Below are 19,532 nucleotides of genomic sequence, written 5' to 3'. Positions count from 1 at the left end.
CATAAGAATCCCTGAAAACAGATATTTACATGATGAAAACTACCTATGAGGGCAATGAAACAAGAGTGTTGCCTTCTCTCCTTCCTTGATCTCAAAACTCTTTTCTGGAAGTCCAAAGAAGATTCTCTTTAGTTCTTCCCCCTTATTCACATCTAAAGTGCCAATGAAGGCCTTTAGAGAATCTGATTTTACCGGATCGGGTGTTGTACCTACATGGTAAATGTATTTTGAACAAGGCATTTTTGGTAGAATCTAGATGAGTCCAACACGTAGGAATGAGCTTGAGCGAAGCGAGTGTGTGAGATAGTAGGAGTGGAGTCATTAGGGATCCTGCCAGGAAATCCCAGGGAGATGAATTATCCAACCATAGGGAGAAAGTATCTAGAGTATCTCCATAGACACCCATTAAATCTGTCTAACCCAAGGATCTCCATAGACCTCTCATTAGTATCATTAGATAAGGCGTACAAGAGGGTCTCTATAATAACGTTTGTAGAGTTTCCATCCAAATACAGCGAGAATTACAGCTCCAGTGAGAATAGCAATACCACCAAGAATTTTCCAAGTAGAAGAGCCTTTAGAAACTCCATATATGCCAGCAACAATGAGAACAACGGGAACAAGTATTAGTAGATGGGTTAGCAACTTGTTCATCAGCCTTAGTAATAGCAGGTGACATTCTCCTAGCTCCTAGTCTTCGAAGTGGTAGGCTTAGACCTCCTGAAGTAAATGAGGAAGGGAAGCCATGACCTTTGAAACTACATTAACCTTGTATACTCCAGCAGAGGTATCTCAATACGATCAAATTGCGATTCACATCCGTCTATAGTATGATGAGTAAGATAATAGAGCTGATGAGAGTAATTGTCCTTCCACAGGAACCATACCCATCATCCAATAGTACTTCCTCCATCTAGCCGTACCTCCTCATACATTCATTCATCCTCCCTCACAAGTAGCTCACCATCAGAGAGCGTATCCGCAGAACAAGATGAGTGACTATCAACACAGTCTTCAGTAGTACAGTCAACACTCACGTCTCTCCCAAGCTACCACCTCTCAACTGGTGTGAGCAGAATGGTCGGTATGGGCGTGTGCATCTCAATAATCACATTCACCATGGCATATGTTCTACACTTTTGCGAGTCAGCAAAAATGGTTTATCCTCCCCTCTAGAGACGTATTGTGACTTTACTCGAGTCCAATCATTCATAATGGAGATTATTTCAATACTATATTCTTCTTCTGACTTGCTAAATACCACCCGCTTTTGTAAAACTCCCTCAACTGCATCATCCAGAATGTATTCACCATACTTGACTTTACCAATGACAACGTCATATTTTAGGTATTGTTGTACAGAATAATGTCTAACATTTTCCATAATAGTCTCCACATGTATAAATTTTGTAGAGGTCGTTTGAAAAAGATTAAGCTCGATAGGAATGCGAATAACTGGATGGTAGATTTCGTCACTAGGTAACATTTCAAACTCCTCCAAGTCTTTTGCAATATTATTTTCATTGTTGATATATGCATTTACAATCTCAACACATTTTACATTGTCAGAATTTGAAGCAAAAAATACCTTCCTCTCTATAATTTTCAAGTGATCTTCAGATACAAGTATGGAACCATCTACAACTTTTCCAATCTTGTATTCGTTCGCATACTCTGGTTTGATGGTATACAAGTGGGCCCTGTCATAATCATTGAGGCTAATTGTCGTTACTTGCTCAGGAAGAGGAGCAGACAAATCCAGATCTAACGAAGTCTTTAACGGACGTCCACGAATAAATCCACATGTTCTTTCTACAAGGATGATGATGGGTAACAACAGTAGTAATTGGTGAAAGGTCATCATTTTGTCTGTGACGTAATGCGAAACTCGATGCAAATATCTTTTGAGTGAATAGGTAGCCACAATGGTAACCAGCTAGTCCCGTAGCATTAGTCATGAGGCTCTGCCTGATGAACAAGGGGTATCTATGGAGTGAATGTCTGGTGACCATGCTAAATAATTTCCGGGATTCCTTTTCGGGAAACTTGGGATAAAATCGTAACTCCAATGTCCCATTGATTTTTCCTTATTAACCAAACGCTTCCACAGTAAAGAGCAGCAAACTTGCAAGAGTGTAAACAATCATTTCCATGAACTTGCTAGCGATTGTCAAAAGGCTTATGCCGCAGCAGCAGTCGTCATGAATGTCAAATGTAAGAATAGCCCTTAAGGTTGCAGTTTTTCCATGGTTTGCAGGTACTGGCACTTTCCAAGAGAGCCTAGAGATGGCAGCGTGACCTCCAGATTCCCTACAGTTGTCTGATTCGGTCTAGAGACCTACTTTTTGTTAGAAGAATACGGAGAATAGAGAGGCTCCTATACCTCTGTGTAGTTGCCATAAAGATTCCATCTACTGAACATCTCATGGCTAATAATAATTCCCATCTTTCCACTCAACAAACTCATATCCTGCTACTGTTGCATTACACAACTCGATACCTATCATCTCGCCATCACTCTTCCATTCACTCTGTTCATTCCATAGTGATATACTCCCTAGTCTTTGACGTCGGTAGGTCATTACTACCTCTGGTAGTACTGAAATCCTACTGTTCCTTAGGCTCCCCGAGGTCGCCATAGAGCTCCTGTTAGTCGCTCTGACTCCCATACTGGCGTATAGTCGTCCATTCGCTATTCCATAGCTCACATTATACTCACTCCGTTCGTATACTCTGCATCAACTTACCTAAAACTGGGTGGATCTGAAGAAACTTTCCGTTGGCTTCGCAAAAGCAGGTTGCTTCCTTTGCAACTTTCCAGACGTGTTCCACTACTTCTTCGACGCTCTCTAGTGGTACAGACTGGAGTTCCAGCTTCCTCTTTTCGAGCTTCTTGTATATAAAGGCCAGAACCGCCACTGGGATGCTCTGAAAGGCCAGAAACTTTAAAAATGGCCTAAGACGCCTAAAGTTGTCCCTTTCAAAGCCCTTCTTGTCCAACCTAGGGGCCTACATTTTTGTGTTTCATTGCTATAGACTGTGAATTGGAGATAAATGGCAAACTGCGATGCCATTACACAGATATGAGCACATGGGACCTGAAATTGTGGATAAACAGACGAACCTTGAACTCCTCCGACTTGGTGTAGGCCCCGTGGCTCCTCTGGTCGATTTGCTGCAAATTTCTGGGCTCCTGCTCTGCGCTCTTTACTTGTCCCTCAGGTTGCGTGGAAAAGCGACGAATTTTCCTCTCTTTCAAGCGAAAATTCTCAACGTTTCCCCCTGTGTACAGAAAGCGCGAGAATGTGCGACTGTCGCCGTTCTCCAGGGCCTCTGCGCCTCTACTCGGTACCCCTGTGATTAATCTTCTCGACTGCGGTGGGAATTTTGCTACCACAGTAAAGAGGATGCGCATTGGAGAGATTATTTAGACTGAGAATGACCCAGGCGACCGTTGGGACCTGAGCGTCCAAAGAACCCAAAAGAGGCCAGGAAAGTTTTTCTGTTTGTTTATGTGTGTTGGTTCGCGATTTTGTAGGCATGGTGAGCTCAGAAATGGCAGATTTGTGGATTTTTCACGGAAATGCTACAAGGGTACCTAGATGACCCACCGGGAGTACTAACGGGAGACAGGGGTACCTAGAAGAATGTGTATGGAGGAAGAGTGGTTGACGGTGGAATGAAGAAGAATGATGGATTCCGAGGAACATAGGGAAGAGAAGTGAGTTCCAGGCCTAAACACTTGTCATAAACGTGCATGCAAAACTTTATGAATATAGAAGTACAAGTTAGTCTAGGCTAAGAGAACATCAAACTACCTCAAGATATGTTTTGAGTTTGACACACAGCCGTTATTCCAACAAGTTAAAACGTTGATAAGTAGGAATCCATCTAAAGAATCTACAGTGACTTCCCTTGAGAAAACATGGTAGCATCCTCTTCCGTTTGCCAATAGGCAGTCACCGTATGATACTATGCAAATGTAGGCGCAGTTTATCAAGTGTGGTCTTATCTTGAATATGGTCTTTCCTGACGATTCATCTACAGTCCGTTCAATCTCGTTGGGAAGGTCATTGGATAGTAGATCAAGGTCCACTGGGTACCTCGCCAATGGTTCATACTGGTAGTATCCCTTTCTTTTGACCAACTCGGTAGTTTCACAATCTAATCCTCCTCCGCCTGCGATAAGGAACATGTCACTGACTCTTATGATTCTGGCATCTCCTTCGTCCTGGAAGTAGACTCTTCTTTCTATGACCATGGTATTAGCCTCTAAAATGACCTCTCCATTGTCCAGGACATCGCCAATAATGTGACTATCATAATGTTCTGGTTTGACTGTATAGCTGGTTGCACTAGGATTCCCGAGAGCTTCTTGCGTCAAGACCATATCTGGCGTCTCACCAGCCACGTCAATGTCGATAGGGGTCTTTGGAGGGTTGAATGCAACTAGTTGATCCTCAGCCCGTGGCACAAATCCTACTGCTCCACCATCTACAAGGGATGACTTTGTTAAATTAGCCCGAAGGATAGCCAGGGTGGCGGGAATGACTAGCCGTAGTAAAACATTCATTGTGATTTATGGCTCATTACTAAAGCGATTTTGGTATTAGTTACCTGTAAAAATGCTGTGAGTTATGAGTCTGCCATGGAGCTGTGGCAGCTGTCTGGGGATCTGGAATGGGTTGCATGCAGCTGCTCCGTACTCTGCTCAACTGCTAAATTTGACAGCTAACCACTCTCACATAACCGTAGTATCTAGACCTCTAGCTAGGATATTATAGGCTCTTTATAACTTGGTTTGTCTAGTACTAATTAGACTGTTTTAGGTGTATCTACAAAATGGGTGGTTGGCACTCTGGCTTCTAACTCTCCATGACTACAAAAAGTTCATTCTTCTATCATTAGCTCATACACTAATAATGGTTGGAAGATGCTAATCACTCATTATTGTGTCTATGCACGTAGGAGAGACTACCATTAATTAAGCATGTACACTCCAATGGAATGTGAGAAATATACCGAATTATGGTACTGAATTGTGTACTCAGAGTATCCGTTAGGAGTCACTATTCAGAATCTTCAGACTCTGAAGTGAGATCAGCTGATTCAGTTTCTGGAGATTCCTCACCAGGAGAGTCTTCAGAAGTATCATTAGACTGACCATTCTCTTCGGCATGTTTCTCAATCGGCTCGTTCTTTAGGTCATCTAGTTTCTTGTCATAGTTTCCCTCGGTAATCTTCTTCCATTGTCCACCAAGCTTTTCAAAGTACCTTTTACTGACCCTTCCACAAATTTTAGCGGAAATAAAAAGCAGTGAAGATTCTCCCTTTGTCGATACTCTCGCGAATAAAAGCTTTTCACCCTCAGGAGTAGCCCAAAGTTGAGCTCCACCTTCAACAACAGAGGTTATGAGGACACCTTCCTTTGGAGAATATGTAGTATGTGATACTCCCCTATCTTCCCTTGTAGCAATCTCTATCTCTGATTCATTCAGACTGGAAAGGTCAAGAGTGATGGGAATAGTATTAACCTGTCTTGCTGGTTGGACGACAGGAACGATTCCCTTTAGCATGTTAAGCTTCCTCCCATATTCTCTCCTGTTATGTTCCCAGTTATCACCGTTATAATGGAGGAAGAGGGTATAGTCCTTTCTATTTTCCCTACAGTGCAGTGTTACAAGATATGGTTGATCTCCATTAAAGTAGATTAGGGCTGACAAGAACTGTGCTTTTCTCTTTCCGTCCCATACAATCACGCCTTCGTAAACAAGCCTTTTAGGATTCTTGTCCTTCTTTGGTGTACAGGTCAAATAAAACACACCATTATCACCAGATTCTTTTACATCAAAGAGTGGTCCAACCTTTTTAGCACGTGCACTCAGAGGTGCAGACTCTTCTGGAGTAGGTTGAGATGGTGGAACCACCTGTTTGGATTCTTCAACAGAGTTAGGAGAATTCTGTTGGCCGCCTACTGCTCCCTTTAATGCTTCTTTTGTAGCAGTGGCGTCATCTCCGCAGTGACATAGTTCCACTAGACATACTGTCAATAGTACTGAGAAGACATTCATTTTGTAGAGTATCTGTCTGTCAAAATAACAACTATAACCTTAGTACATGCAGGAAGTATTAGTATGAGAGCAAAATAATTGGTGCTATCTAAAAGAAGAGAGTACCCAGAAGTAATCAGAACAGTAGACAACAACGCGCATGCACTCGCGGTGCCTTACTAGAAAAATACGCAATAGACGTAACAGAGAAGATTGAGTAGGGAAACAAAGACTTTAAGTCTCGACAAATTAAGGATACAAGTGAGTTGGAAAGTCTCCTTTCTCTTCTACTATCATAAAGAGAGTGTAAGAGGAATTAGAACCCATGAATGTAGGGATTAATAATGGGGGAATAGCGGTTTATGTAGACATTTATTCTTCCTGATTACCAAATATTACCCGGAGGCTCTCATGCTGATAGATTTACAGTCGCAATGATGTCAGTCTTGTTGGATCCTCAGGATGAGTAGAGATGACTGGAATAATAGACAGAACCATTAAAGAGTGCCAAGAATAACTTGTCGGTTGTCTAACTTATAAATGAAAGAAGCCATTAATCTCTCATCATTTAAAAAAGAATTACATGGTCTTTACCAAAGTGTCAGTATATCAATCCCATTCCACCCTCCTACTCTCCAAAATGTCCCCTGTATGTAAAATAATCTTTGGTTAAGGAAAGGAAGAACTGCTCATTAATCCAATTAATCCCAGCAAACGCTTTAATTGTACACTTAGATGGTCCTAAAATGGACCTGTTATCCATCCTGTGGATGAATGTATGCTCATTAATGCAGTATAAATCTACCGGTAGGTAGTACTATACACACTTGTCCATGAGAATATCTGGACTGTTATAATGCTCTTGTTAGTTTCTCATACACTTTAATACTCTACACTCTCCAACTCTAACCATGATGTTTGGAACGAGTAAACATGTAAGGTACAGTTATAACAGTTTCTGTACGCCTAGGAAGAAGAAGAATGAAAGGCACCTTGTGAGCATTCCTTTCCATTCCAGAGGCTAAAATTGCACTCTTTATACCCTTTTCATTAATGTCCGGGAGTTATTCCTCTTCTTTATCCAACTCGTCCCTTTCGGAGGCCTTCTCTCCTTAGGCTAATACTTATGTCCTTGTTGAGCCTTCAGATAATACATTGTACATGTCTAGTATGCATGTTGGTCTAGGCATTTACTGCTGAGTGGACTGTGTTATGGACTCGGTGGAAGTTGATGATTGGATAGACGAACTAATTTCTACTGACGTGAGTGTTGATTGTACTACTGAAGACTGTATTGATAGTTGTTCATCATCTTGTTCTGTGGATAGTCTCTCTGACTGTGAGCTAGTTGTGAGGGAGGATGAATGGGATATAGATAATGGGTGAGCGCACTACTACAACGGTGACAACAGGATATTGCATAGTTAAAAATATATATGTCGAAGGTTTGAATGAATGATATAAGGTGCTGAAAATGTATTTAAACTACTAAATCTAAGGGTGGATGAGTGGATTAAATGTCAACATACAGAACAAATGCAGAAGTAATAAAAGATGTAAATGTAGAGGTAACAAAAGGCATGTCTCCGTGAAAACGGGGACAGTAAAAGGGACTAACTTTGGATACTCTACCCATGCAATCGATCCGCAACATATCAGAACTACTCAAATTTCTGGTGTACTATGGCAAAATGCTGAACTGGAAAGGATAGGGTTTTCCAATTTGTTTGAAACTGCATATTCTGTAACAGTATTTTACAACAAAATATATGATGACGATCCGTATTCAATTAATAAACCTCTTCTCATAAGGGCTAAAGATGATGGTCAACAAATACATTGGTTTGAAAATATTGGAAGTCATGCTAATAAAAGATGGAGAAGGCTTCGCCAAGATGAGTTGAAGGAATTTCCTGATGAAAACAACTATTCTGGTAAAAAGGAATTTGAGACTAAGCTAAAGGCGTTATCATGTAGATTGTTTGTCGCTCATAGAATACACATAGACTTCGATCAGAATAAAGGTTACGAGATTGATTGTGAAATTTGTAGTGAAAAATTAGAGATAAAGGTTCAACAAGATTCCGTTAAGGATTCTGAAGGTTATAAAAAGTACAATTATAGCGGCGAATTTTCCGAGAATTCTATTCTTGTCTACAGAAGAAGGCAACTCACCTTTCAGAAGCGGTTAAGATATAAGACTGGTTATTACCTCCCAATTCCAGTTGACAAGGACAATTTTAATATTGTGTCGGCCTATTACTGGAAGGAAGACGACCAGAAGAAGAACCCTCTATTGATAGAATTTTTTAGTGATAATGGTTATTCATACTGGATTGAAAATATAAGTAGTCCTGACAAAAATGGTAATTATAAACATGACAAATGGAGAGCTTTACCTTGGACGGAACGTATTCCAGATGAACTTAAGGGAAGATTGGACCTTCTCAACTGCATATACAATAAAGTAGTTCAGATTAAGATTGGAAGTTCCGGAGATTGCCATCCAAAGCGCCACATTCTACACAGAAATAGGATCAGCTATGGGTACAGCGAAGATTATGGTACGGATCCTGTTTTGTTCTCTCACAAGTATTGGAACTCTGAAGGTACTAGAAAATCTCTTAACATATCTGAAATTTATGTTGGAAGTGATAAACAAAATTTTAGGAGTGTTGGTCCACCATTTAGGGATGTTAAGATGCTTATTGCATACGTATCTCCATGTGACAAAGATAAACCATTCCTTATGTGTTTAGAATATGAGAATAAGAATTATAAATGGTACCAAAAGAAAAACAAACAAGGTTATTGGGAAGAGTATGAAGGATTCCCTGATAAAAGAACTCCTGGTGATGTTAAACATCAACTTGGAGGTATTTTGGATAAAGTCAGGCAGGGTCTGGGAATAGGGGGATGTGATCAACAAACTGGTGCAGAAGGTATTCAGCTAGATGTTAATGAGGTTGTTCCAGCAGGAAAATCATTTCACAGATACCAATATGATTCTAGTTCTAGGAAAACCCCAATCTTTGTCACGAAGGCTGAGAAAGATCCTTTACTTGGTTTCTTCAAAAACACTCATAAGGTATACAGTAAAGGTGGAACCTTTGTTCTGAGTAAAGATTTGCAGAATGGAGGTACTATAATAGCAGGATCAAGTGGAAAGATATCTAGTGTTAAAGAGGTGGAAGTATACTTCTGGGATGCTAATCCCAAAATTCCAATTTTACTTGGAATTACGAAAAAAACACAAAAAGAATATACAACATACTATGGTACTCTTATTCAACGTTGGGGGCCTAGCCAAGTATCTGGTATGGATAAACAACAGGCACTTGATCATCAGAACTGTCAAAAGAACAATGCGATACCTATTGAATTAACAGATCCTACTGATCTCGAACGATTCAAAGCTAAGGATAATCCATCTAGTTGCCTAAAATATAAGTCTGTAAAATCACAAAAATCTCTACCATCTCTTCCATCCGAAGCTGTTGATTACAAGGTTGAATCCTACGAAATTCTTGATGTTCATAAGCATACTGGAACAACTAGAATATCTAGGGTTACATACAATGAAAACCCTACTAACATTGTTACCACTGATGCTTTTGTATCTCAACTAAGGATATACAAGTGGAACAATTCTCTGATCCCTCTACTTGTGGAATTTAAGAAGTCCTCTGGATCGGAGTGGCATGAGAATCTTGCCACTCCGCTCCTGATCTATTACACTACTGATGGACATAATAAGTGGTTCAAAGACTCTGTAGGAAGTGGTGGTTGGACAAAAGCTGAACTGGATAACAAGCCTGAAGATTACTATAAAATTCTTGATGAACTGAACAACATAGATAAGACTAGGAACCCCTGTAAACCTCCTGAAACTGGTACCTCTGCTGCTCTTGCTGGAGTTGGTACCGCTGCTGTTGGTGGAGCCCTAGGATCATGGGCTATCTTTGGAGCATCTTCTGCTCCTATTGCCGGAGCTGGAGGTATTACTGGATTTGCTTATTGGTTGTACAAACGTTCTAAAGGAGATCCTTGGGTTAGACAGATATGATGGATGCCTATGGATGTTCTAAGAAACACCAGAAGCATGACCACTACCAGTTTAAGAGATGCATCCATAAAAAAAGGTATGCCGTTTTATGCCATGGCTATTCTGAGGCACTCCATGAAAACTTGTACATATCTAATGAGTCTCCATGATATGCTCTATATGTTCCTATGGAATCTGCACTGACTAGTTGTTCTTAATTTGTTGGTTTGATTTGCTTCATGTTAGTTGTTTACTTTTTTGTTGGGTCATTGTCTGGACTGTAGTCTGCTCTATGGAGTCTTCCTTAGACTCTCCGGAAGTACTCTCAGGACATGCACCTTTATAACAAAACGAGTAATGGAGTATACCAAGAGTTAAGGTTAAAGACTCTAAAAGGTGACCTAGAAGTAAGTTAAAAGAATGCATCCTGATCCTAGTACTGCATACTGCAGGGTTTGAGAACATACTACATTATATCCATAGGAAGTATCTATGAATCACTATTGAGAAGCTTGAGATTGAGTTGCGGAGTTACCACTAGTAGATGATCCAGATTTACTCATGCCGGTAAACTTCTTATCATAATCTTCCTTCTTAATCTCCTTCCACCTTTTCAAAGTACTTTAAATCTAGTACAGAGCCATCATCTTTGTTTATCCCTATGGTAATGAGAGAAGAGTCTCCCCTTGTACAAGAAGTTACAAACCCAGAAATTTCTCCAGTTCCAGCCTTCCATAGTTCCTTATCACCATCAGTCAGAGAGGATATGTGGAAGGCACTTTTTGGAGTATACTCCTTTAATGACACTCCATATGCATTTTCTGTGTGCACATCTAACTTGGAGGTATCCGGGTTAGAAAGGTCTAAAGTTTCTCCCATAAGTGTCGCAAGCTTACTTTTATGTTGAAATTCTCTCTCATCCTTCCACTGCTTTCCATCATGGTATCTATAGACTTTCCCCTGCTTATTATTCTTATCCCTGGTAACAAGTACTGCAAGAGTGGGCTTCTCTCCATCCATATACAAGACAGTCGAAGAGCACAACTTTTTCTTACCCTCCCAAACTGTCTGACCATCAAAGGTAAGTTCGTTAGTAGGGGTGCCATTCTTTACAGTCAACCTGAGAATCTTGATACCATTCTCTTGTCCATTCTCTACATTGAATAGAGATTCGTCTACCTTGACCTTTAGATCAGATAGAGGAGCATGTTCTTCTAACTCATAAGATTCTTGTTCAGTATCTTCAATGAGGTTTTTAACCTCTAAATCGTCTCCACAGTAACATAATCTTGCTAGGAATATTATCCATAATACTGCCAGAACCCTCATTGCCTCGGTCTAGAGATATTCAAGGGATGCCCAAAAAACCCGTAAAACTTGCATACAGATTTTTTTAGCTTAAATCAAAGAGGAAATATAGTACAAATAGCAGAGTCTCCTCCGACGGTAAAACGCCCTCTGTACGCCCATGGTCGCACTGTACTTTTTCATTCCCTGGTGCCGGTTTATCTTCTCTGGAATTTATAGATCATCAAAGGTTCTCATAGAACAAAACCGTAATGCGGAGCTTGTCATCCATATCCCCGCTGCATGCAGTAGTTGGACAAGCGGCTTTCAATACTGTAATGGAATCAGTATGGGCTCCAGGTTAAGGAGTATCTAGGGATTTTAATCGCTATTCACTTAGCTCCTGTTAGTTTCTCAGGCTATCTTTGTCTTACACCATCAACATTCATCCATGTTCATCCACCTTATGGTGAATTCGCCATTACTCCCTCTGGATAAAACCAAGGCTGCAAGGGCTCCACTCCACCCAGGTTGAATATTTGTGATCTAATCGGTTGACCTCCCCTCTTTGGGTCTCTCTTGGAGAGCATTTGGACCCTGAATTGTTGTTGTATGGGTGTAGACTGAATAGGAGGTGAAGAGATGAAAATGGTTGAAAAGATGTTGCTAACATTCTGGAGTACCTTGATGAAAGACCGAGGTATCTAGATGTCATGCAATGATAGTGAGGGTTCCATCATGTTATAGATTCAGGCCGACAAGGTACATTTTACCAACGATGAGGGAGTACGTATTGGAGAGGTGAGTTCTTGGTTACATTCATTATCAAGAAGAGTAGATCTTTAGAGGCTCAAACTCGGTACTTGTTAGTTGGTATCCATCTCATTATACATCTGAAAAGTGTCTCTAGCTTTAATAATGGGCAGTTCTTCCCTCACTTGCCTGCTGAAAGTACCCTGGCATACAGAAGATACCTTAGATACTAAGATAATGAAGTGGTAGAAACATATACGGATACCCTGGGAAGCACTGGCTTAAATACTGGAGGTAAGGAAGAATGTTTTACTACTCGGGAGAGTATGAGGTATCTCCCCAGCCTATTTCTCCACAAGTCATGTCTGTGAATCTGGAGGATCAATACTACGGACATTGTTGTGACAGTCCATCTATCAGCATGAAAGTCTAAAGATAGTAGCTGAGTATTCGGAGGAATAAATGCATACATAAACTGGTAATATCCCCCATTAACCCTTCTATTCCTAACTTCCATTCTTACTGTGTTATCTCCACAGTATTATTAAAAGATCAAAGATATCCTGTAGATAACTTGTATCTCTGACTTGTTTAGACTCTTAGTCTTTCTTTTCCTTACTCTACTTTCTCTGTTACACACAGTCTGTGTATTATATCTGTAGATAATACAAGTGCATGTTTGTTGATCTTTCTTGGTTCAATCACTTATAACGACTCTTTGTTTACACTGGGGCTCTGATATTCCTTTAATATCTCTAGACCAAAGCAATGAAGGTTATTGCAGTACTATGGACTGTGTGTTTGGTAAGACTATGCAGTGCAGGATGTTGTGGCTGTTTTGGAAGAAGTAACGGGAGTAGCGTTACTTTAGATCTTTCTTGCCCTGATGAATCCAAGGTAAAGATGACAACGAATAATGACAAGGGACTAGAGTCTAAGGAATATTCTCCAAAGAGTGGTTCCAAAATAAAGTCTGTTGTTGATAATGGAGCTACTATTTGGGATTCCTGTAGGATCTCAAGTGAACAGTGCCTATTTGCAACATTATCGAAAAAGGGAGAGTCATCTCTACTTCTAATCGCTACTAGAAATGCTGTTGAGAAGAAGTACTTTGAAAAGTGTGATGAGAAGTGGAAGAAGATCGATAAGAAGGATGATTATGAAAAGAAACTAAATGAGATGAGGGGAGAATCTGGATCACCATCTCCTAATCCTTCTACTACTCCATCTACTTCCTCTAAATAGTGACTCTTTGTGACTCCTCATGGACAATAAACGCAATGCAGTTCCATAATTCGGTATCTTGCTCATGCTCCGTTAGAGGGAGTGTACATGCTTAATTAATGGCAATCTCTTACATGCATAGGCATATGTATGAGTACTACATATCTATACTTCATCCATTATTCCTTAGAAGTATATAATAGAAGAACAAGTAACTCTTTTGGGTCAATGAGAAGCTGGGATCTCCAGGGATAAACCATCCATAGAAAACATACACCCAGAGAAACTTTATCTGATTCCTACCAATTCATTCCAAGGCTATGCTCCCGAGACACATTTCCTATAGAAACTGCAAAATCCGCCAACTTTTAATCAACGGCATCTACACTTTGTGGTTGAGCTCTCACTGATTTCCGTGATTTCGGCCCATAAACGGATGCAATTCCATCCTCATTATACCAAAAAGACGAGTGAAGGGTGTAAAAACGAGAAATACGCTGGAAAGCAACGGAATAGACATTCCGGATATCGTCTGGCTGTGCACTCAGATTTATCCAATGGGGTCTGCATGCGCAATTGTAGGAGCCTAGGCACTAGAAATTGATGATCGTAAAGCTTTTGTAGACAAAGGTCACCCAGACTGCTGGAAAGCTATCCATTACGGATATCCAATGAGGATCCTCACTATACTCTTCACCGTGTTCATTCTGCAGCTTTCAAAGTGCGGAAATGAGGGAAAGGACCTGGCAAGCACCGCCAGGAATGGACCCTCCGGTGATAACAATGGGGATAGTCCTTACAGGTGTGGAAGAGCGATTGGAGTTGAGGGGCAAAGCTACACTCCCCTCAGAGAAGCTTCTCAGGAGTTCACTATAGACCTTTCCCTCCGGGGTCAGACCATGGCATTGGAGGAAATGGACGAGCATTCTGGTGTAATTCACAGGTCTTTAAAGGACGGCTATGCATCCAAGAAGGTAGTTTATGGTATAGAAACCATTTGGGTCTCTGAACGGAGCTCGATCTGCATAGAGGCAGAAATTTACATTAAACAAAACGCCGCAGTTGCAATTTTGGGACTAAGAAATGGCTCCAGTGTAACTTACAAGGCATTCCAGAGAATGGTTGGTGGATGGTTAGATGTTGGAGTTGGACATGTTAATTGGGTGCTCCATGAGATGATGTACGATATAGAGGCAAACGTCTCTCTTTTGACAGAAGAAGAAACGTACATGGACGACTAGTGTCGTTGAGCTACAGCCAAACTTAAGAGGTGTAGACTGGTCAAGGACGACAAATTTTTGCAGATTGAAGTGGCCCACAGAATAGGGAAAAGGTGATTTAGTACATTAATAGACATAGAAGCAGCCAAAGTAACCGGAAGAGTTTTACCGACTCTAGAATCTCAACAGCGTACAGATCAAACAGTACACTTTAAGCTCCATTTACGCCAATTGTCAATGGCGGATACGATATTTATACCAGAATACTTCACCATTGGTGAATCTTATTCTTTATACTACAATTTCCCATTTTCATCATGTGATTCTTCGATAGGCGGTTTTGTTAAAATTCCAAGTGTGTTGCAGAGTTTTTCGACTTTTAACATCGTTTGGGGATCAAATAGACCAACCTCCACATAAGGCTCCAGCATCCTAAGCCACTCCTTTTCATTAAATCCAAGCTTCACAAAGATGTCAAGGACGATTGGAATTTGCCCTGGAGTTATAAAATGTGCATGCTTGCATAGGCACCTAAATATGGGTTAGTTAATGGGAAACTATATGAGCGTAGCAAATAGAGGAGCCTGAGCGACCATCAGGGAGCTTGGCGAATAGACGGAGTATAGGCTATCACTAGAGATGAGACCGATGAATGACTTTTATCCTTCATTCTTCTTGCCTTTACAGTGACCATTTAGGCTCCTTTCAGTCGGCTAAAGCCTGTGGTCGCCCATGTTCATTCCGCTACGCTCCATTCACATCCATTACTTACCTTGAAAGTCTTTGCAGCACAAATTCACTACTTTTCAAGAGTAACATCGCGGATTTTGCGAGTAATTTACCTTCTAGAACATCTTTATATCTGTCCAGATTTTCTATCCGGTTTTCCAGCTCCTTAACAGCCTCTTGTACAAGTTCTCTCTTCTTCAACAATCCGTAATCAAAAAGCGTAATGAGTGCAGAAAAACCCCTCGTTGACAGCTCCTCAAGACCTCCAGAGAAGAGGCAATCACGTAGCTTTACCACTGCGTTATATATCGGCTCATTCTGCATGTCCATCAATTCCTCTTTCATCTCTAGAGAAATGAGCAAACTTTTGAGTATGGCGGGAATTATTTCTATAGGAATGTCTGTTCCAAGTTGCTCCAAAAGTCCTCTCTTGTACTCTGTGGAGTCTGCATGACAAATGGCCAGCGCAATCTCCACCTGAGACGCTTTAGCAGAGGTTTCAAGGATGCAATCGTAGGCTTTGAGTATGTTCTGTGAATCAAAACAGTTGGCCAGTATATTTCCCCGAACGATGCCCTCATTTTTCCTGTCTGGAGACGTAACAGTCTCAATAAAATGTTCTCTAGAAGTAAAGAGGGTGTCCAAAAGTTCCTTGTACTTTAAGCTCACAAGGCCCTTGACATTGCGGGGATTCTAAAAGAGATGAGAGAATCGGAACGCACTTACCTTTTCAATTGACAAGAGACAAGAACAGATACCCTTCAGAAAATTCAAATTTATAAAGGTGGAAAATAGTTTAAAATGATCATCATCCGAAATGTGTTCACCGAAAAGTGGCTGAAGGAATAGTGTCTTGTGAAGTGTAAAGTATGGATAACGTGAAAATGGTTAATTTTGGCAAATTTTAAACTGGAGTACCACAAAAAGTCTTTATATGGGACATTCAGGTGACCAGGGAGAAGCTTTAATCTGTATTTTGATAGAGCAAGTTGCATGCACCACTCATCCTTCCATTCCAAATGTACATCCAGTTACCCCAAAGTTATCCTCCTTTATTCGGCATAAACTTGAACCATATCTACATCTACAACACATCCATCTACAAGCGACATGGTAATAAATCCCTGATACATTCATTACTCACTAGATCCACTCCTTATCTTTTCCAGATTATCGGAAAATCTCCTTACGCTTATTTCTTCCCACATCTCACCAACTTTCTCAAAGAATCTGGGCCAAACTTTCTCGCCATCCTCAATTTCCAAATATAACATTAGACAGTCTCTACTGATGGAGAACTCAGCAAAGATGCATTCTTCCTCTCCAGACGCATCCCAAATCTCTTTGTCACCGTCTGTAACAGATGTAATAGAAATACCGTCCCTAGGAGAGAACGACTTAAATCTGATGCCACTCTTTTCACGTCTTGCAATTATTACTAAGAGAGGGTCAGGATCCTTAACATCAAGATGATCACCAGGGGGTAAAGGAGACATTATTTCGGTCTGTAGACTGGGAAACTCCACGACAGAACTTTCCCGCCTACTTTTACCCCTAGGTTCCACCCGATGATAAGCTTCTTGGCCATCATCCTCACCACCCCTGAAGCAACACCTCAAACACCTGGCCCAACCCGCACTGCAGAGTTTAATGGTGGCGAGAATGTGTACTAGAATGATGAGTCTCATGTTTGCATTCCTTCTCGGAAGATTAAATGGTGAGGGCATCTCTGAAAAAATGGCGAGAATGAAGGACAGAGGACGTCACAAGGGGCAGTGCTGAGTTATCCGACTGAAGTATTGAGCATTCTTCTATACTGTTCAGCTTCTTATCAGCCATAAACGGTCTCTACTCTCACTCCACACGGAACAAACGTACAAGTACTGATGGATGTACCCTTTCTTCGCTTTCCTAGTCACCTGAATGACCTCAAAGATACCTTTGCGCCACCAGTTGTATCCACTGACGTAGGTCATTGCCAAAATTTCACACTCATCACCTACCTCTAACGAGTTCAAAACTGCATTATAAAGGGGAAAAACATCAATTCTATATTCTGAACACTTGTCCAAAATGTAAATCCTTTCTTGTACCGAGTACTCTGGGATGACCTTTGAGAGCTCATTACAGAGTTGATCCAGATATACATTCGAGTAACCAAGTTCAGAAAAGACAGACTGTGTTGCGAATGCACTAATGACATTCGATGGATCTCCGATGACCATATTTACAATGGTCTTGAGTAGGTGTGGATTTATCTCAAAAATGTTGCATGCTTTGCACAAATTTAACAGCTTCAATAAAACAATGATTTCATTCGATGGAATGAGTTGAGGAACGCTACATACAACACCAGTTATGATTTCTAGGTAGTTTTTCTGAATAATGTGTGAAGAGAGGATGAAGTTGTTAACGTTATGAACAAGCAATTTCATTAGAATAGTCAGCAAGGCATTCATAAAATAGTATAAACTTACGTCAATGTACTTGAATGCGATGAGGATGTCGGATAGCTGTAGCGCCCTTTTGAGGGAAAGTCCAGGGTTCAAAGAAAGGAGGTGTGATGAAACATTTTGCAGGATCGCAATATTTCTACACCCCAAACGACTCATTGATGAAAGCATCATTAAGAGGTCCTACAAAATATGGATGTGACTCATTACACACGAACAGAATTATTATGTAGAGTGATTTTTCGACTGAAGTGAGAACAGAGTTTTCCTGTGCAAAAGATTCCAGAGCATTTCCATGATTATTCTATCATATATAACATTATCTCCGTTTGGATCCTTTGAAAAGTTTAGAGTAAATCAAACTATTCTAAGCAACTGTAATAACTTATGGATCAACAGGTTCGCCAGAGAAACATCCCAAGAGGCTCCTTTGAAGTCAATTCTTGTATTTATAAATCTGTAGCTTACCATAAAATTCCGCTGTGGTGATACTCCTCCATTCAGTACCATTCTCAAAATACCTATACCTCCTTGAAGATGCCTCAACAACTATCATTTCTAGTAGTTCCATGTCACCACGTTTGCGAATGATACAAGAAAGACAACGATCATTAAATCCGCCAGACCAAACCTCCTGCCCATCATACTTTACCTTCTTGGCTACATGGCCAGGTTTAGGATAAAAGTGTTTAGTAGTAACTCCCAAAACGACAGCCTCAAAGATGGTACACTTGTCAGTGTCCTTGGAAGCGGATAGATTAATATCAAAGTTGGATACCCATTCTGCAGTAGACACTAAACTTCTCATCTTTGCATCTTTATCCTTACAATCCACCCATACACCGTCCTTTAGTTCAAGATAAGTTTCCTTTACACCACCAGACATCTTAGCTACTACAAGGACAAGCTCCGGCTGACCATCTTTGTTGAGATATGCCTTAGCATACTCGAACGTTTCTCCAGAGGAAAGAGTGTAGATATCTTCACTACCGTCCGCCACTTTTGTAACGGTTACACCCTCCTTGGGAACAGTGAGCTTTATTGAAGTGGCATAAAAGAGGTGATCGAAGGACTTATATAGTAGTCTATTCGGATGAGCAATATTTAGAGAAGCATCTCTTCCCGATTCTCCAATCATCACATCAATCTTCTCATTAAATAATTCCTTGCCAATATTCTTCCATACTCCACCAGTCTTCTCAAAGTATTTAGACTTTGTGCCACTATTATCAGAGGCTTTTAGAGAAAGAAGTTCTACATTATTCTTAGCATAGGATTCAGCTAATAGGCACTTCTCATCAGCTCCTTCAGTTGCTTTCCATAGTTCCTTATCAGCATTCATAACAGAGGAGATATGATAGCAATTCTTTGGAGTATACCCCTTGAAGGATACCTCTGATTCATTTTTTATATGCACATCTATATTTGATTCATCCGGATTGACAAGATTAAGGGTAATTGGAGTAGTAGGTTTAGTGGTAACTTTTTTATCTGTTTTACTTTTACTAGAAAACAAACCAAAGAACCTTGCGCTACAAAACTTTACCAGGCATACTGTCCATAGTACTGCCAACACCATCTCCCACAAATACCGTCCCCTCAAGAAACCAAGTGGTTATTACAAATTACAAGAGGGGTTTCCCCTGCTCTAATTGCCCCGTAGAGGAGGAAGAAGATGATTAAAAGGAAGAATAGACGAGTGAACAGACCAAATTGGAAAAAGGAATATAATGGAGTATCGCATATATAGCCTTTACAGTACGCAAACCGT

General features: G+C 40.6%; 11 protein-coding genes across 11 annotated transcripts; 3 read left to right on the top strand and 8 right to left on the bottom strand.

Annotated features, from left to right (window-relative positions):
- Positions 1-1,114: 1,114 nt before the first annotated feature.
- BEWA_035540 (hypothetical protein) lies at positions 1,115-3,415 on the bottom strand (the record flags this gene model as incomplete). The annotated part of the gene is made up of 3 exons (XM_004832913.1): positions 1,115-1,812; positions 2,748-3,009; positions 3,125-3,415. The coding sequence occupies 3 exons, from the start codon at positions 3,413-3,415 to the stop codon at positions 1,115-1,117; spliced, it is 1,251 nt and encodes a 416-aa protein (XP_004832970.1).
- Positions 3,416-3,814: 399 nt separating this feature from the next.
- BEWA_035530 (hypothetical protein) lies at positions 3,815-4,573 on the bottom strand (the record flags this gene model as incomplete). The annotated part of the gene is made up of 1 exon (XM_004832912.1): positions 3,815-4,573. One exon carries the CDS (start codon positions 4,571-4,573, stop codon positions 3,815-3,817), a length of 759 nt encoding a protein of 252 aa, XP_004832969.1.
- Positions 4,574-5,021: 448 nt separating this feature from the next.
- On the bottom strand, positions 5,022-6,356 carry BEWA_035520 (signal peptide containing protein). The gene has a single exon (XM_004832911.1). It carries the CDS (start codon positions 6,069-6,071, stop codon positions 5,070-5,072), a length of 1,002 nt encoding a protein of 333 aa, XP_004832968.1. The 5' UTR covers positions 6,072-6,356; the 3' UTR covers positions 5,022-5,069.
- Positions 6,357-7,262: 906 nt separating this feature from the next.
- Positions 7,263-10,116, top strand: BEWA_035510 (hypothetical protein; the record flags this gene model as incomplete). The annotated part of the gene is made up of 2 exons (XM_004832910.1): positions 7,263-7,432; positions 7,593-10,116. 2 exons carry the CDS (start codon positions 7,263-7,265, stop codon positions 10,114-10,116), a joined length of 2,694 nt encoding a protein of 897 aa, XP_004832967.1.
- Positions 10,117-10,689: 573 nt separating this feature from the next.
- On the bottom strand, positions 10,690-11,424 carry BEWA_035500 (signal peptide containing protein; the record flags this gene model as incomplete). The annotated part of the gene is made up of 1 exon (XM_004832909.1): positions 10,690-11,424. One exon carries the CDS (start codon positions 11,422-11,424, stop codon positions 10,690-10,692), a length of 735 nt encoding a protein of 244 aa, XP_004832966.1.
- Positions 11,425-12,662: 1,238 nt separating this feature from the next.
- Positions 12,663-13,476, top strand: BEWA_035490 (hypothetical protein). The gene has a single exon (XM_004832908.1). The coding sequence runs from the start codon at positions 12,904-12,906 to the stop codon at positions 13,378-13,380; it is 477 nt and encodes a 158-aa protein (XP_004832965.1). The 5' UTR covers positions 12,663-12,903; the 3' UTR covers positions 13,381-13,476.
- Positions 13,477-14,030: 554 nt separating this feature from the next.
- Positions 14,031-14,600, top strand: BEWA_035480 (hypothetical protein; the record flags this gene model as incomplete). Its single annotated transcript, XM_004832907.1, has 1 exon — positions 14,031-14,600. The coding sequence occupies one exon, from the start codon at positions 14,031-14,033 to the stop codon at positions 14,598-14,600; it is 570 nt and encodes a 189-aa protein (XP_004832964.1).
- A 275-nt stretch (positions 14,601-14,875) lies between these two features.
- BEWA_035470 (hypothetical protein) lies at positions 14,876-16,420 on the bottom strand (the record flags this gene model as incomplete). The annotated part of the gene is made up of 4 exons (XM_004832906.1): positions 14,876-15,110; positions 15,352-16,001; positions 16,035-16,145; positions 16,376-16,420. The coding sequence occupies 4 exons, from the start codon at positions 16,418-16,420 to the stop codon at positions 14,876-14,878; spliced, it is 1,041 nt and encodes a 346-aa protein (XP_004832963.1).
- Positions 16,421-16,444: 24 nt separating this feature from the next.
- Positions 16,445-16,804, bottom strand: BEWA_035460 (hypothetical protein; the record flags this gene model as incomplete). The annotated part of the gene is made up of 1 exon (XM_004832905.1): positions 16,445-16,804. One exon carries the CDS (start codon positions 16,802-16,804, stop codon positions 16,445-16,447), a length of 360 nt encoding a protein of 119 aa, XP_004832962.1.
- Positions 16,805-17,128: 324 nt separating this feature from the next.
- Positions 17,129-17,932, bottom strand: BEWA_035450 (hypothetical protein; the record flags this gene model as incomplete). The annotated part of the gene is made up of 2 exons (XM_004832904.1): positions 17,129-17,686; positions 17,786-17,932. 2 exons carry the CDS (start codon positions 17,930-17,932, stop codon positions 17,129-17,131), a joined length of 705 nt encoding a protein of 234 aa, XP_004832961.1.
- Positions 17,933-18,197: 265 nt separating this feature from the next.
- On the bottom strand, positions 18,198-19,323 carry BEWA_035440 (hypothetical protein; the record flags this gene model as incomplete). The annotated part of the gene is made up of 2 exons (XM_004832903.1): positions 18,198-19,252; positions 19,308-19,323. 2 exons carry the CDS (start codon positions 19,321-19,323, stop codon positions 18,198-18,200), a joined length of 1,071 nt encoding a protein of 356 aa, XP_004832960.1.
- Positions 19,324-19,532: the final 209 nt, after the last annotated feature.

The sequence above is a fragment of the Theileria equi genome (assembly GCF_000342415.1).
Source record: "Theileria equi strain WA chromosome 2 map unlocalized gcontig_1105316255037, whole genome shotgun sequence".
NCBI classification, from domain to species: Eukaryota; Apicomplexa; class Aconoidasida; order Piroplasmida; family Theileriidae; genus Theileria; species Theileria equi.
The sequence above is the reverse complement of the archived record's forward strand: the minus strand, read 5'-3'. Positions and strand labels throughout refer to the sequence as shown.